The 16,177-nt window shown below is 26.8% G+C and overlaps 1 protein-coding gene across 2 annotated transcripts in view; it reads right to left on the reverse strand.

Moving 5' to 3' along the window:
• The window catches only part of LOC142328869 (carboxyl-terminal PDZ ligand of neuronal nitric oxide synthase protein), a 902,536-nt gene that overhangs the window by 200,354 nt on the left and 686,005 nt on the right, over positions 1–16,177 (reverse strand). The window contains exon 1 of one of the 2 annotated variants that reach the window (XM_075372997.1): positions 8,701–9,385. The exons of the other annotated variant lie outside the window; for it this stretch is intronic. Within the exon in view, the coding sequence (XP_075229112.1) occupies positions 8,701–8,952 (252 nt within the window). The 5' untranslated portion in view covers positions 8,953–9,385. Of the gene's footprint in view, positions 1–8,700; positions 9,386–16,177 lie in introns of those variants that run through there. 2 annotated transcript variants of the gene reach the window in all.

The following is a 16,177-nucleotide window of genomic DNA, read 5'->3' on the forward strand; positions in this document are numbered from 1 at the left end:
TTGTATAATGAATTATAAATAGTACGTCAATATTTTTAAAATGAGAATATACGCTTAATTTTATGTTCTATTACAATAAAATGCAATCTGGTACAAGAGAAATTATTTAATACAAATAGATTAAAATTGTGTTTGTGTAAATTTAATGCATATTTAACAATAAATATTTTATTTCCTTTTTAGAAATAACTACTAGTAATATTAAAAAAAAAAAAAGGATGGATTTGCAGCATGTTGTACCGTATAACGGTACTAGTATTATTCCATTAAAGTTGATAATTTATCTTCCCCTTTTAATAATTAAACAACTCACACATTTTATCTTTTTTATACTATATTAAAAAATAAATTGAAATAAATATTTTAAATTTTAATCAACATTCTAACAATAAAAGCAATATTTTATACAAACAAAATTATGATCCACGATTACTTTACGTTAAAAACTAAATTTAAATGCTGTTATAATTTTTTTTTAATCTTTTACACTCTTTTTTTAGTTTTTAATTAAAAAAAAAATCTAGATGCGCTTCCTGATGATAATCAACTTAAGAAAGATAATTGTAAAGAAATTAATGAAAATTTCAATTCAAATCCATATTAAAATTTTATAAAATTTCATGCTTAATTCGGGATTTGTACACGAAACCTTACAAGTAAAAAAAATTAATTAAATATTTCCATTATTATTTTTTATTTAGATTGTCACAATTTCTAAATTATTAGGAACTTTTTTCGGAGGGGGGGGTGGAATAAATTACTTAAATTCAAATATAAATATTAAAACCGGTATTATTTTTTTTGTTCAATAATTTTATTCAAGCAAAATATGCTTCTTCCACTTTCAATGCTAGGTTAACATATTTCATTCCCAAAATCTTGGTTGCTACTCTAATGTTATATAGAATGATTTAGGAGGAAAGGGAAATATATTGGTAATTAATTCTTGTGCTTAAAATAAGGAAAAAAGTACATAAAAACATATTACTCTTATCGAGTTACGGCTAGCAAAAAATTTCGCCCGGATTTCAGTTCCCCCTCTAAAATGAGATCATACTGAAATTTTTAAGGCGTTTTATAAGAGGTATCTAGATGATGGTTTCTTATGTTTTTTGACCTGAGAAATCAAACAAAACAGGTCCCCCAGAGCAGTATTTTCCATAATTTTCTGATATTCAACCTAAAACAGAAAAATCTGGTGACGAAAAACACGTTTTGTAGGTTTAAAATAAACTTTGTTAAATGACTAACAAATATGTAATTTGTATTATCAAAACTTGTAGAGAATTTAATTATGATAAAACTGATGTAGGAGAGTATATGAGTAACAAAAACGTCTAAAAACAAAGCAGAACATAACCGAAAAATGTTATGAATATGTAAAAATTAAAAACAGTTTTTAATAATAAATTTAGATCTTTGATCTCAGATACTTCGTTCCCGTATATGTTGTTCTACCTACGAAAGGGGCTATTAATTGGTTGTCGATCATGGCACACCAAACGTTCACCGGAAATTGATGTTACAAACTGACAACACTGCAGACGTCTGGCATGATCACCAAGCTGGAGGTATTGAATTTTCTGATCATGATAAGGACGCCGTCTGTGAGCATGTATGTCCTTCATAATGTACTTTGTGCAATGATGAGTAATTTAGAAATTCTTCGCGAGTTCGATTTAGGGCTTTGTTGTACCACCTGAAGAACGGTATCCCTGGTTGATGGCCAAATGAAACATAACCGCTGGCAAAGTGTACCATTCTCACAAACAGTATTAAAAATTCTACAAAATATTTTACAGTTTGGAACTACTTGTCCAGGATACTTAAACTGGTATTCTTCCACGGCAGTTCTATCAAAAATGTCGTGCACAAAAATCATATCAGCATATTCTACTCGAGTGAAAAGTGTTCTGTTCTGTTTAGTTTTTAATAATAAAATGTATTTTTTTATTTTGTTTTTTATAGACTTTATTACATCAATTTTCGAATCACACGTTTTCATAATCAAATTTACGTATTTATTAGTTATTTAACAAAGTTGAACTTCTAACATAAAAAACGTATTTTTCGTCACCGAATTTTTCTGTTTTATGTTGGATATCTTGAAAACTACGAAGGATACATTTTTGGGACCTATTTTATTCGATCTTTCTTGTCAAAAAACATAAGAAATCATCAAATTTCCCCAAAATATTTCAGTATGACTATTTCAAGGGGTAACTGAAATCCGGACGAAATTTATTGCTAGCCGTAACTTGATCACATAGAGTTTCGAAAGTATGTTTCTATACACTTTTTTCCTTATTTCAAGCTTTGAGATCAGTTCCCAAATTATTTCCCTTTCCACCTGTATCACTCTGTATATATATATATATATATATATATATATATATCATTTTTTGGGGAAACTACAAAAGCATGAAAATTAATATCATATGTTTATGAAAAATAATTATGGTTTCACTTATATACTTATTTGATTTTCATAAATTATTTCAAATACTATATAATGATTTATAGAAATATACAATAAAAACCCTCAAACACATACAACACGTGTAATAAAAATAAAAAAATAATGTTGAAAACGAAAAAAATATTTTTGATAACGTAATTTGTTGAAGAACTAAACTTACTAAACATTAATTTTAACATCATAGAAAATTATACAAAATCACCACTAGATTGCACACACACACACACATATATATATATGTATATATGTAAATATATATATGTAAACATATTACTTATGTTTACACCAAATACATTGTAAACGTCTAATGTTTATACATAATGATAAATACGAAACACATTCTTGGATATCTCAATCTGAACGTTAACATACTACGTACGTTATTTTTTTGGAAGCGAAATTAAAACTATAAACTCATAAGACTGAAAATTTTAAAGCCATACGACTCTCAACATAACAAACTGAATTAATTTATAAAATTTAATCAACTAAATAAAGAAAACCAAGCAAAAATCAATAAGAAAACTCTAAAATATAGTCTATACCATTTATTTGCTTTATATTTTAGTGTTTAGTGTTACGTTTTTTAAATTTTATTTTAAATAATTATAAACAGTTATGGACTCATCTTTAATTTTGATGAAATTTAGAATATTATCCTAAAGGATATATCCTTATTTACGATATAATCTGAGTTACATCTCTTGTAAGTTATATAGTACCTTCATCAAAATTTTCATTATTCAGCGCTGTATAAGTGTAATATATATTATATTCGGACTAAGTAGTGTGCATGCAATGTAAATTTTTTAAAAAGTAAACAACTTTATTTACATGAAATATAATTGAATTTAGTTAGCTTAAGGTCATTGCCGGCCTCCTTGGTGCGAGTGGTAGCGTCTCGGCCTTTCATCCCGAGGTCCCAGGTTCGAATCCCGGTCAGGCATGGCATTTTTTACACGCTACAAAAATCGTCAATAATCTCATCCTCTGAAGAAATACCTAAGTCAAAGTTTTAGTAGGTTAGATAGATGGTGTATTAGTAAACGTTCGGGTAGATCTAAATGGTAAACTCGTCATCTCTAATCAGCTGATTTCTAAGTCGAGAGTTCTAAGGTTCAAATTCTAATAAAGGCAGTTACTTTTATACAGATTTGAATACTAGATCGTGGATACCAGTGTTATTTGGTGGTTGGGTTTCAGTTAACCACATATCTAAGGAATGGCAGACAAGAGACTGTACAAGACTAATGCAAAAAAAAAATATTTTTAAAATGCAAAATTTACATTCATTCCTAACATCCTTATTCATCCTCTGTAGTAATATTTTATGGTGGTTTCGGAGACTAAACAGAAGAAAAGCGATTTATAAGTAATTTATAAATTTGACAGAAACTTACCGTCATTTATGTAATGACGTCACAATTAAATACTTCTTCGCAACTTAAGCAAATCTAACCTTATACTTAACCTGGCTTTTTCCGGAAGAAAGAGTTCCATACATGTTGACAGGAAGAACAGAATGGGACAAGATAGTACACCTAGCAAATATTATCCTGAAAACTAAAGCGAGAGAAGCTAGAGAATGGTATAGAGCCTGATTCAGGACCCAGATCAGTAAGAGGACTGAAGATCACCAGCAAGGAATCAGAGTTCCATACAAAAGACCTGAGACTTTGGCGAAGAAAGTGACCTGAAGGTGAAGGGGCGAAGGACAGCTCCCTGTGGAGCCGTAGTGCGTCTGCACTTGTGCGGATGGCCGATGGTGATGAAGCACGGGGACTCTGGACCCTAAAGGCATCTCTTGGGGCCGCGCAGTGCTTAAACTGCAGGCCGACCCCGGAGGAGGAGAAAAGGAGAGTCGGTAGGGTGCGGGTACACATAGGCTCTTAATAACATCTAGCCGAACCCGTGCGAGTCCGACACTCTCCCATTTATGGGGGGTGCGTAAATGGCATTTCTCAGACTCATCTATAACAAAAAAAAAAAAACCTTATGCTTAACTAAATTTTACTGAACTGAAACCAAATTATTTAATCAGAAAATAATGTATAATACACGTGCGTAGTGCAAAACAACGAAATTTTGGGTATATTTATTGTGTAACTTACGAGAATCATAGTCGGGTGAAAGGCGTTTACGATGAATAATTTCAATTGTAATAGATAGGACCCTAAATAAGATATATTCCAAATTTCATCAGAGGTGAATCCATAATTAAATATAATTACCTCATTTTATTTCTTATTTAGCGGTTATCTTTTTTCTAATTGGTTTACGATTGATGACAGTGTAAAAACAGAAATGTTTGGTTATTTTTAGACTGCATAAACTGTTCTTGAACTTATTGTTAGTTAATTTACGTCAATAACTTTTTAACATAGCTAGTTGTATAAATAAATAATACGTAGCTTTATATCTGAATTTATTTCTTGTTTTACAATACTATAGTACGGTATTTAATTTCTTGTACATTATCGTCTCGGTTTATATTATGCCTAAAGAACATGTAAAGTAACTAAAATACAAGCGATAAACTAGTTAAAAATATTTTTTATTTCTAACCAAAGTAATGATTTTTATTAAATAGTCAATCACTACATCGAAGGTGTTATTTGGTTGATTATATCGTTTCTTTAGTATGATACTATGCAAAATGCAATCTTCGGTTTAGCGAAGAAGGTAACGAGGAATCGAGTTACTTTTCAACTGCCTTTAACCGGAAGTAATGGTGATGTTATTTATTTTTTAGGAATCTTTGGAAATTTCTGGATAAACTGGAAAGTAAACCGCGCTGATTGCAAAGAATTTTCTCCGAAAATAATAAATTATTTGTTAAAATAAAAAGCGCATATTAGTTACAATAAAAGCGCATAATTAAATGAATTAGTCAAAAAATTTTACTGATTATTTTTTTAAAACGCACACAATCAAGTGAATTTAACATAAAATTACGATGACCTCTAAAGGTGTAGATTTTCATCACGTAACCAAACTGAAATTAAATTATTTTTAATAATATATAATATGCATTAACTATCAACGCAAATAACATTTATTTTGTTAATATAAATTACCATTTTCAATGTATATTATATTATTTATACCAAATAATACGAAATTTATCAGTAATATTTTTATACCAGTAGGTCTTTTACAAACATAGAAAAGCGATCAAATTAACTAAAATACTAAATTAAACCACTGGTAGGGTGAACGTTTTCACCGTGCTACTTTGTATTACTGCAAGAACTTGGTTTAATGACACTTTGTCGTTGGGGATCAGTTTACATCACTGTTTTAGAAATATAATATTAAAATAAATAATTTACATATACACCCAGAAAGTTAAACATTAAAAAATGTATTAACATATATTCAAGATATAATTATTATTTTTAATTTTAGTATTTATAATATTTTAATTTTTTTTTAAATTATTCCGGTGAAAAAAAGATAATCATCCACCTATATTAAAAAAAATTAAAAAAATATGTATGAAAATCGAGAACAAAACTCAGTAGCTCAAATAATGCATATAATGATGGCTTGATCACATCACGGAATAGCTTCAATTTTTAACAGATTCTATTGTCAATCTGAGGAAAAAAAATTTTAAAGATGTTTACTACTAAAAAGAAATATAAGAGAAGATAAATAAAAATTATTGATAGCTCATTTTCATGTTATTAACAAAAAACGTTTATTTGCCAATCTCCGTAGTGGAGTGGTAGCGTCACAGCCTTTCATCCGGGGATCCCGGGTTCGAATACGTCAGACACGGCATTTTTCATATGCTATGAGATTCCATTTCTCCAAGTACAAGCTTCTGAGGGAAAATGATTCATCAAGAAAAAAAAAACAAAACGGAGATTTTTTTATATAATTTAAACAGAAATCTATTTTCATGTAAAGATCACTTCTTGTAAAGAAAAAACTATTGTTTTTTCAAAGATTTTACCAACAAAAAAAATTATTACATACTGAAAATATAAAAGGCAACAAAAATATGAGAAGTTAAAAGCGGAAAACTTAAGATTAATAGAGTTAGAATGTAGAATGATTTATTTTCAACTTAATTAATAAAAATTGACCTCACTTATAATTTATAATACTCTAAAAAATATTTAAGGAAAAAATATATAAATGTAATGATTTACTACTAAAATCAAAACTATTTTAGAAATTTATGAATATATTAATTCCACTAATAATATATTAATTTAAAGTTCATAGTTTAAAAATTAAAAAAATATGTAATCAATGTATATACATTGAAATAAATTTCGATTACACGAGAATAATAAAAAAAAATATTATTTCAATTTAAACTCCAATAAAATAGTTACTTAGCCAGTATGTACGATTACAGGTATGTGTTTTTTTCCTGTAAAAGCAGAATAGTTGCATTAATTTTTATGAAATAAATATCAAACGAATAAACTCAAGAGAGAATACAGAAATTAAATCATGATTTTTTTTTTTAAAAAGGCCAAGGGCAGACATCCACAAGGTGAAAAAAAAATAGAAAGAAATGTTTTCATCAAAATGTTGAAATAGAGATGCTTACAAAGTCTATTTTTGTAAAATCTACTATAATATTACGCACGAATTATTTAAAATTTAGAAAATGTATTAAAAATATTAATCTTCAAAATCATAAAAAAGAATCATTAAAAAAAAATTGAATAAAATCTTTGTTAATCTTAAACAGAAAGTTTTTTTTTATAAAAAAAAATTTATAAATTAATAAACATGATATCGGTATTGATTTTATAAAAAATAAAATAAAATAATGAACTGCTTTCATAAAAGTAGCACAGGACTCCGATTAAAAGAAAAAAAAAAGCTTAAAAAATAATTTTCTGTATAAAGAATCCCGCCTTTACATAAATCATATTTTCTAATTTTCCATTTCTCATAACAAAAAAAAAAAAAAAATATTTGATACATTGATAGACAAGTTGACAATTTATTACAGGTTATAGTTAAATTTTAATATCCTCTTTTTCTCATACTTCTTAATTTAATTTTATGCTTTCCCTTTTTCTTATTAATCTGTGCCAATATTTAACATATTTATTTATATGCTAAATTTTTGTAATTTCAATTTGGTTGACACGTTTGCTAAAACTTAACAAGATCAATAAACAATAAAATACACCGATTTTACTATTACGTACTATAATTCTAAACAAATAAGAAAGTTGCTGTATAAATAACAAAAAATTGTATGAAGCTATGAAATATAATTCATTGAAATAAAAATTAAATGATTATACCATTAATGAAGCATTTCCTCATTAACAATTGAAATTTATTCTGTTTAAAAATCGTCTTTACAAAGTGACGAGATGCTTTTATTTCTTGAATCGTATCATAAATAATGATACGATTCAAGAAATGCAAATATTACATAAGCATAATGTTGCTATCAAGTAACAAAATATTTGATAGATAGAATATATAACAATGGGTAAAAAACACAGTTTATTCTTAAATCGGGAAATTAAGTGTGAAATAGTGATTGATATTGTATTATATTTAGAAAAAAAGATTAACAAGACTTGAATTAAAGTATTAATAACAAAAATATTCTAAGTAATGTAAGCAATTCTCACTTCCCTGAAGTCATAGATATTTTATTCAAACTTAACAAATTAAAAAACTTGGAGAATTGTTTTTCTTCAAGAGAAAAACAATAAATTATATGGATTAGAACTAAGTAAGAACTATGGATTAGAAAATTAATTGAAAAGACTTCCGTTTTAGATAATATCATATTATCCCTAATATAATTATATTAAGAAAACATCTATTTTTAAAATCACCATACAGAAAATTAATTATTTTTGTAAATAATAACATAGAAAATATATAAATATTTCAGCTGAAATTAACATATTTTATTTTATTTCCTGTAGTTTAATTTACAACTGGTCTAAAACTTTCATAGAACTAACAGCAACAAATAAATTATAATTAACAGTTCTGCTTCTTCGTTAATTATATTTTTAAAATTAAACCTAAAATTGATTATATATATATATATATATATATATATATATATATATATATATATATATATATATATATATGTTCCAAGTAAATAATAATTAAAAAGATACATTTATAAATACATATTTTTTTCAATTAAATCAGTTGTTAGAAAGAAATAGCAAAACAATCTGAAATACATATATGTTTAAATAGAAACGTACCTCAAGTTCCACATCTTCATCACTTCCGTTTGGTTTTTCAATAATCGGTTCATCCGGAATATTTGATGAAGACGACGAAGACGGAACTGGTTCTTCAGATTTACTCTTTTTATTACGACGAGATAAACGGGATGCAACCCCTTGTTTCATTTGCATATAATAACCCATTATTTCCGGTTCACGGAAAGACAGCTTTTTCCGGGGTCGGTCGCCCGCTGCAGGGGGCATATCCTCAGGCCGAGACTTCAGCATACCATTATCGCAAGTTCCTTTCCTCTCACGTCATCATCATTATCGTCAACCGAAACCTTTATCCTTCGATAACCACTTCATTTCTTGAATGTAAACATGTTTTCACAAATTACGTACACTAATGTCATCTGAACTTGTTTAGAACACGACACATATTTTTTAAACGCGATTATTTGTATACAGATCTACATTTAAACTTAACGCACCACACTGATCGATTACTATCGTAAATAGTTATGATATTTAATTAAAAAGCGCTACGGTTTACGTTTTACGAACGGAAAAGAAAGTTAGGTTAAGGAAAGAGAGGACAGATGGAAACCGCAGTCGAGGTGAGAATGCTTTTAACTGCCTGCCGCTCACGACGCGAGGTTTAACGAGCCAGGAGTCTAGAACAGATGCGCATCGAAGCTACACACCGTCCCTCGTCAGACTTGGCTCAACAGACAACTCGGTTTGAGCTTATTTTGTTGTATAGTCGCGACGCCGCTGTCCGTCCTTGGCGGTCACTCTATTGTACTTCCCCTTCCACTATATACATACACACAAACACACTCACAAATACGAAGTGGTAATGTAGTGACACTAAACCATGACGGTACTCGGCATATCTTATTTTTTGCCAATATTTTATCTTACGTGTTAAATAAATAAAAAATAATAATAAAACGGTGTGTTATTTTGAAAATTCTTAACACTATAATATAATAACTTAGATTAACTATAGAATATATAATTCGCAAAGAAACAAGAATAATTACGTCAACTTTATAATATTAAAAAAAATTCTACAGCTTTTTGCTGATTAAATTTATTTTGCTATTTGTTTACCTCAATTTAAAACTACTATTTTAAATATATATACATTTATAATATACACGCTTTATACTTTTTATGCGAAAATAAATTATACTTTTCTTGCTGCACTGAAAATTCAGTATTAAGGAATTTTATGTAATAATTTTTACTTTTTCACGTGATAAAACAGAATACATAAAACTTTCTCCAGAAAAAAAATGTATTCTATGAAATTTTTAGTTTCAAAAAAAAAAAATATATATATATATACACACAGAATGTTTCTAAAATGGTGGGCTGGTTACACTTTTCCAGATTCTACTTGTATAGGAAATGGAATTTCAATTTCTCCTTCGTTCTCCACCTGTCCATCATTTTGTAATTTTTATATAAAAATTGATATTTCAAGTTCTGATAGAGGAATCACATTAATATTTTGTACGCGTCTTGGTAATAAAGTTTTAAAATTAGGACTTAAATATATTCGCAAATTACATAAAAAAAGGAGGCCAAGTTTGTTTTTCAATCCGTTTCATCTTCGAAAATATTAGTTTTATCAAAATATATGTTTTTGATAAAAAATTAAACCTTCTATTTTGAGCCCTTCTACTTTTAATAATTTATAATTAATCTACTTTTAATATTTTGAACCTTCTATTTTATTTTTTTAAATCGGTTAATAAATAGCCAACTTATGGCAGAAAATTGATTTTGTAATTTTGTGTCTGTTTTCACGGCCTCCATTTTATGTTCAATTCCATTAAATATTAATTGTTTTTATTTATTTTAATTCTAATATTGTAAATTAGTATCAAATTAAGTAATAATTTTCTCACAATACGAATTAATAGTAAATAATAATAAGACAATTGATATTAATTTTTTACTTTTGAATAATTTTACACAGTGACTATTACTGCTGATCAAGTTAACAATGTAAAAATGCAATGCACATTATTTAAAAATACAACCAATTTAAAAAATATATATTATATTTTTAAAAAAAATTAAGTAAATATGACTTTAGAATCATAGTTTACTTGTGAGTGTTTGTTTAACAGTCAGTGTCATTGATTTATTTTTTACGCTTTGTTTTTTTTATCATCATGAAGTTTAAATGCAACAGGGCAGAAGCAAAAAGACTGTACGAAAACAGGTTTCCTAATAGACGTGTGCCAAATGAAAAAACTTTTGAAAGACTTCCCACACGGCTTAGGGAAACAAGTTCATCTAAAATCAGATAAATATTTCCATTTTTAAGCTATTATTATCGGCAAATAACGTAGTAAAACACGCGGTCCGCCTCAAAGATTTTTGTGGTTCGCGAACTCAAAAAAAAGTTAATTACAAAACGTTTTGTTATTATATTAATTATATGAATATTATTTACAAAATAAATGCGAAAGCAATAAAATATAAAACACTGGATGTAAATCTTTCAGTCTATTTAATTTTATTCATTATTACTTGTGTTTAAATTAAATAATCTGTGTAATAAACTCTACAGATTTGAATTTAGGGTTTTCATAACAGTTTAAGAATTTCTCAAACTAAATGGGCTATATAAGTTTTCTTCTCAAATAAGATTTTTAACAACATAACTTTTTAGGTAAATAATATAGCTGTTAATTTAATAGATAAGAAAAAATTCAAATTGAGATACGCCCTTTTGGCTTATCTCAAAGTTAGTATAGGCCAAAAACAACATCAAGATTGTATATTCATTGAAAATATTGTTATAATCGAAGACGGCGGCTCTCGATCCAGTACGTGTTAGAAATACAGTGCCAACGGGGTAGAAAAAGGTTGAAGACTTCTGATTTTAGACAGTCCAATTCAAAGGTAAAATGATATAAAAAATTAAATATTTTCCATTAAGAATGGCTAATTTTTTCATTCAAAGCTTTTAACTTAAATAAAAGAATTTTTATAAAATGTCGAACTTGTCCGAAAATCTCTCACTTAAATACAATCATACCAAAATACAATTCTCGAGTTTTATAAATTTGTTCTTGCAATAAAACTTTAACAACAAACTGTAAATACTTAATTTCAATGTTTCAATTCGTATATATGTAGTTTGTTATTTATTACTAGATAAACCTAACTATAACGTGTACAAAATATATTCTAGAGTTATACATCCCAAATTAGTAACCACAGAATCAATGAACTATTTTCTATTGAACTAATATGTTCTGCAAATAAGTGATTAAAACTCAAAAGGTTTGATGTTTATACTTCATAGAATTAAACGAATAAATTATTTTTATATAGAAAAAACATAAAATATTTTTAATTAAATGAGTCAATAATATTATTGAAGGTAGTTAAAATCTACGATCAATTACAAACTTTAGATACAAATATAATAATGATGTTTATAATAAAAATTAATTAAAGGTGACAGCTAGATAATTATCGGCTTGTGACTGTCTTATTACAGAAAATATTTTTATAAATGTTTTATAGAAATGTATTTCTATAAACCTCAATGTTCTTTCATTGAAGAACATACAATGTTCATCCTAAATTTTAAGCGTGAATAATGTATTTTTCAGTCTGAAAATTATATATATTTAAGTGAAATAAATGATAATATAATAATGCAAATACCCTAAGAATTAAAAAAATGAAAGTTTCCAAGTACAATTAAATTTTTCAAAATTAATTATAAAATAATTTAGATGAAGATTTCATATAGGTTACTTATTTGCTACAAAACAAATTTTTCTTAATTTCGCTTAGCCTTCACACCTGGTAAATATAAGTAAAACAAATAATAAAAATACAAATTCTGTATGTATTTCATAATTATATTTTTAGTAATCATAACAACGTAAATTAGTAGGTTGTATGCATTCTTAACTAATATTTGTTCTCCTTCCCTATAGCGATTTCTTACAACCTTAAAGTGACAAAAGAATAAGGCAGCAGAACTAAATGAGAGAAAGCTTACCAAAAATATTAAAAATCTGTAAAACACTGATGTAAAAATATGCAGTTCGTAAATTTAAATATAATAAAAAAAAATAATGAAAAAAAGAGAAACCCAACTTTTAGTAACAAAATTTAAAAAAAATTATAAAAAACAGAAAAAGATTCCTCATGAAAGTCATTTAGAGAAATAATATTCTACTAACATCACTTAAATAAAGGTGATTGAAACTAAATCGAGGGTAATCTAATACTGCGAAATGGAAATTGTACATATTTCGGTCGGTGAAATAGAATGTTATTTTTCAATGAAACAGGCAAAACGTATGAACCACCGGATTGGTCTAGTGGTGAACGCGTAACTGGAAGTTAAGAGTTCCAGCGTCGAAGTCCAAATAAAGCTTTTTACTGCTTTTATGCGGATTTGAATACTAGATCGTGGATACCGGTGTTCTTTGGTTGTTGGGTTTCAATTAACCACACATCTCAGAAATGGTCGACCTGAGACTGTACAAGACTATACTTCATTTACACTCGTACATATCATCCTCTTAAGTAATACCTAGCAATAATTCCCGGAGCTAAACAGGAAAAAGAAAGGTAAAATTTATGATTTCCTCTTAGCGTAGTTAAGATGAAAATTTCTAGGGCTAGGTTGAGATTATGAAGAATTTTATAATAAAATTTCATATTGAAACTATTTCTTTTAGAAGATAAATTTGGAAAATTGAAAAAAAAGATGATCAGAAATATTGAAGAGTTAAAAATGGAATTTGTAACGCAGTCAGAACAGAAATGTTTTTACGTACTCAAATAGCTTTCTTTGTTTCTGAATGGTTCGTGAGTTACACTAATTGATACTGAATAGTAAATACAAACAACGTTAAAAAAGTGAAAATACTGGGAAAACGTTTTGCCTACCGTAAAATTTATTATTATCATTATTAGATAAAGTCAGAGAGCGATGCGTTTTGTAAGATACTGGTCATCAATTTAATTACAGATCATAATTTAAAACAATATCAAATATTTTACTACACCTAAACATTGGTTGGTTAGTTTAGATTGCAATCATGAAAAAGATTTGCTACTTAAATTCCAAGTGTCGATCATAGTGATATTTAAACTGCTTCTACTACTTAGTTAATAATAATAAATATTCTATTTGTTAATTTATGCTATGGAATTACTAATAGAAAAAAAAGGATATATATAACATCATTTAATTATTTTTAGACACATCAAATTACTAAGCAACGAAAAAATTCATTTTAGATCTAAAAAAAAAAATATTTTCATTATATTTTATATCTGTTGGTTTTCACTTTTTTAGTATTTTAATAAAGTTTTTCTTCTATCTACAAGAAAACATAGCCCGTATTTTATCACTGTATATTTTCTTTTGTTTTAAAAAATGAATGAATATATAATAGTAATAATAAAAAAACGTTTTTCTACTTTTATAATTAATATTTAAAAAAATAGTAATTAACCAGAACAAGACGTACAGTAATTTTTTTTTTTTTATAAAAATTGTTTCATTACTACAATAAAACAAAATATATATATTTTAACATTTTCATTTACGCAATATTTTTAAATACATTTAAAATAGAATTAAAAAAAAAGACAAAAGTCTTCTTTTTAAATAAAAGAATTCAGTTTTTTTCTACTTTATGAAAAACAATACAATAGACTTTATCACACAGATAGCCCATTCTCTTTGAAATTTCTATTGTAAACATAAATCAATAGATCATGATGAAGTAAACTTAATTACACCCAGAGGCGAAACTACAACTGATCATCATTCAAGCCCATTAGAAAACTCATTATCTCCGTTTCTATATTGGTCAGTTTTCAATATCCAAACGATACAATTGAGACCGTCATAACGAACGCATAATGTGAAAATATAAAGTTATATTTAGTTATACAATGTATTGTTTAACGAAATATATATATATAAAACATATTATTACAATGTGCGTAGTTATCATATTATTTGTCATTATTTGTCATACATGTGACTGTATAAAAAATTACCACATAAATTGTAATTGTGAACATCTCCAGAATGCTGACAAATACAAATATTTGGGTGTACATTTTGACTCTTTTTTTAGATGGGATCACCATATAAAACATATATGTAAAAATTTAAGAGTGGTTGCTATGAAATTCCACCACATCTCACCCCTATTACCAATTCACTGTAAACGCTTACTCTATTCATCCTTGTTTGAATCTGTTATTCGATACGGCTTGACAACATGGGGATCAGCCGCAGACTATCTCATAAATAAAATAAATTTAATACAAAATAGGGTCCTCAAAGATATTGCTCTTTATGATTCTGATAACAATTATGACACTAATTTAAATAATCTTACAAGGTTTCTGTCAGTTAGAGGTCTATTTAAATTCTTAATTATTTTTAAGAACTTTTAAAACAGTGAATACAGAGTAAATATAGAAAGTGGATACAATTTGAGAGCAATGAGCTTTATCACAGATAGATATAATAATACTTACGGTAAACGATTAAAGAAGTACGTTGTTCCTGCATTACTTAATTCTTTACCGAATCACCTCAATAATGTAAAAATAAAAAAAAATGATTTAAAAAAACTTCTCATTGAGTGGGCATTAATTATAACGTAATAGGTACTAACAGGATTCATGTTGGATTTATACTGGCAGTCCAGACAATTATAACATGATTATAGTTATTATTTTAATGTTGATAATTATAGTAAATCAATAAATAATGTATTGTTGAATGGTTAAAGCTTAGTTATTTATTTTCTTTATGTAATTGTTGCAACAAGATATTAATTGTGTAATTCGTTGTTGTAATTAAGTATAGTTTTGTTTCTTGAATATAATTTTAGTTACTAAATCTAATATATTACAATTATTAAAGAAATAATTTGTTCATTAGTTTTTAAATATTTAGTCTAATTTTGTAAAATTAATTTTTATAATTGTACTACTATTATAAGTATTATAAAACTAATAATATCTTTAGTTGTTACATAAAATTGGTTATTACATTAACCACTTAATAATGTAATAATATTCTTTAGTATATCTGTCGACAGACTTAGGTCTGACGGATGACAATGTAAGTTTTAAATTGTAAATAAATAAAATAAATTGTAAATAAATAAATAAATAAATCAGTACTCTATAAATTAAATGGCCTACAATATTATTCTTTTGTACGAAAACGGTCAACTTTTATGTTGCAATAAATAAAAGTTATGGTAATATTATAAATAAAATCAATGTAAAATTTCATAGCCATACTGAATCAAATCAGAGCGCATGTTAAGATATAACATAAAATTTCTAAATGATTTTATGATAAATTTCAAAGAAAAGTTCTCATGTGGGCATTATATGACTTCTTTGTACGCCTAATTCATACACGTTTTTACGTATACACATTTTTAAAAGTACATAAAATGTTATTTCAGTAATAACT

This window comes from Lycorma delicatula, chromosome 8 (assembly GCF_047948215.1).
Source record: "Lycorma delicatula isolate Av1 chromosome 8, ASM4794821v1, whole genome shotgun sequence".
NCBI classification, from domain to species: Eukaryota; Metazoa; Arthropoda; class Insecta; order Hemiptera; family Fulgoridae; genus Lycorma; species Lycorma delicatula.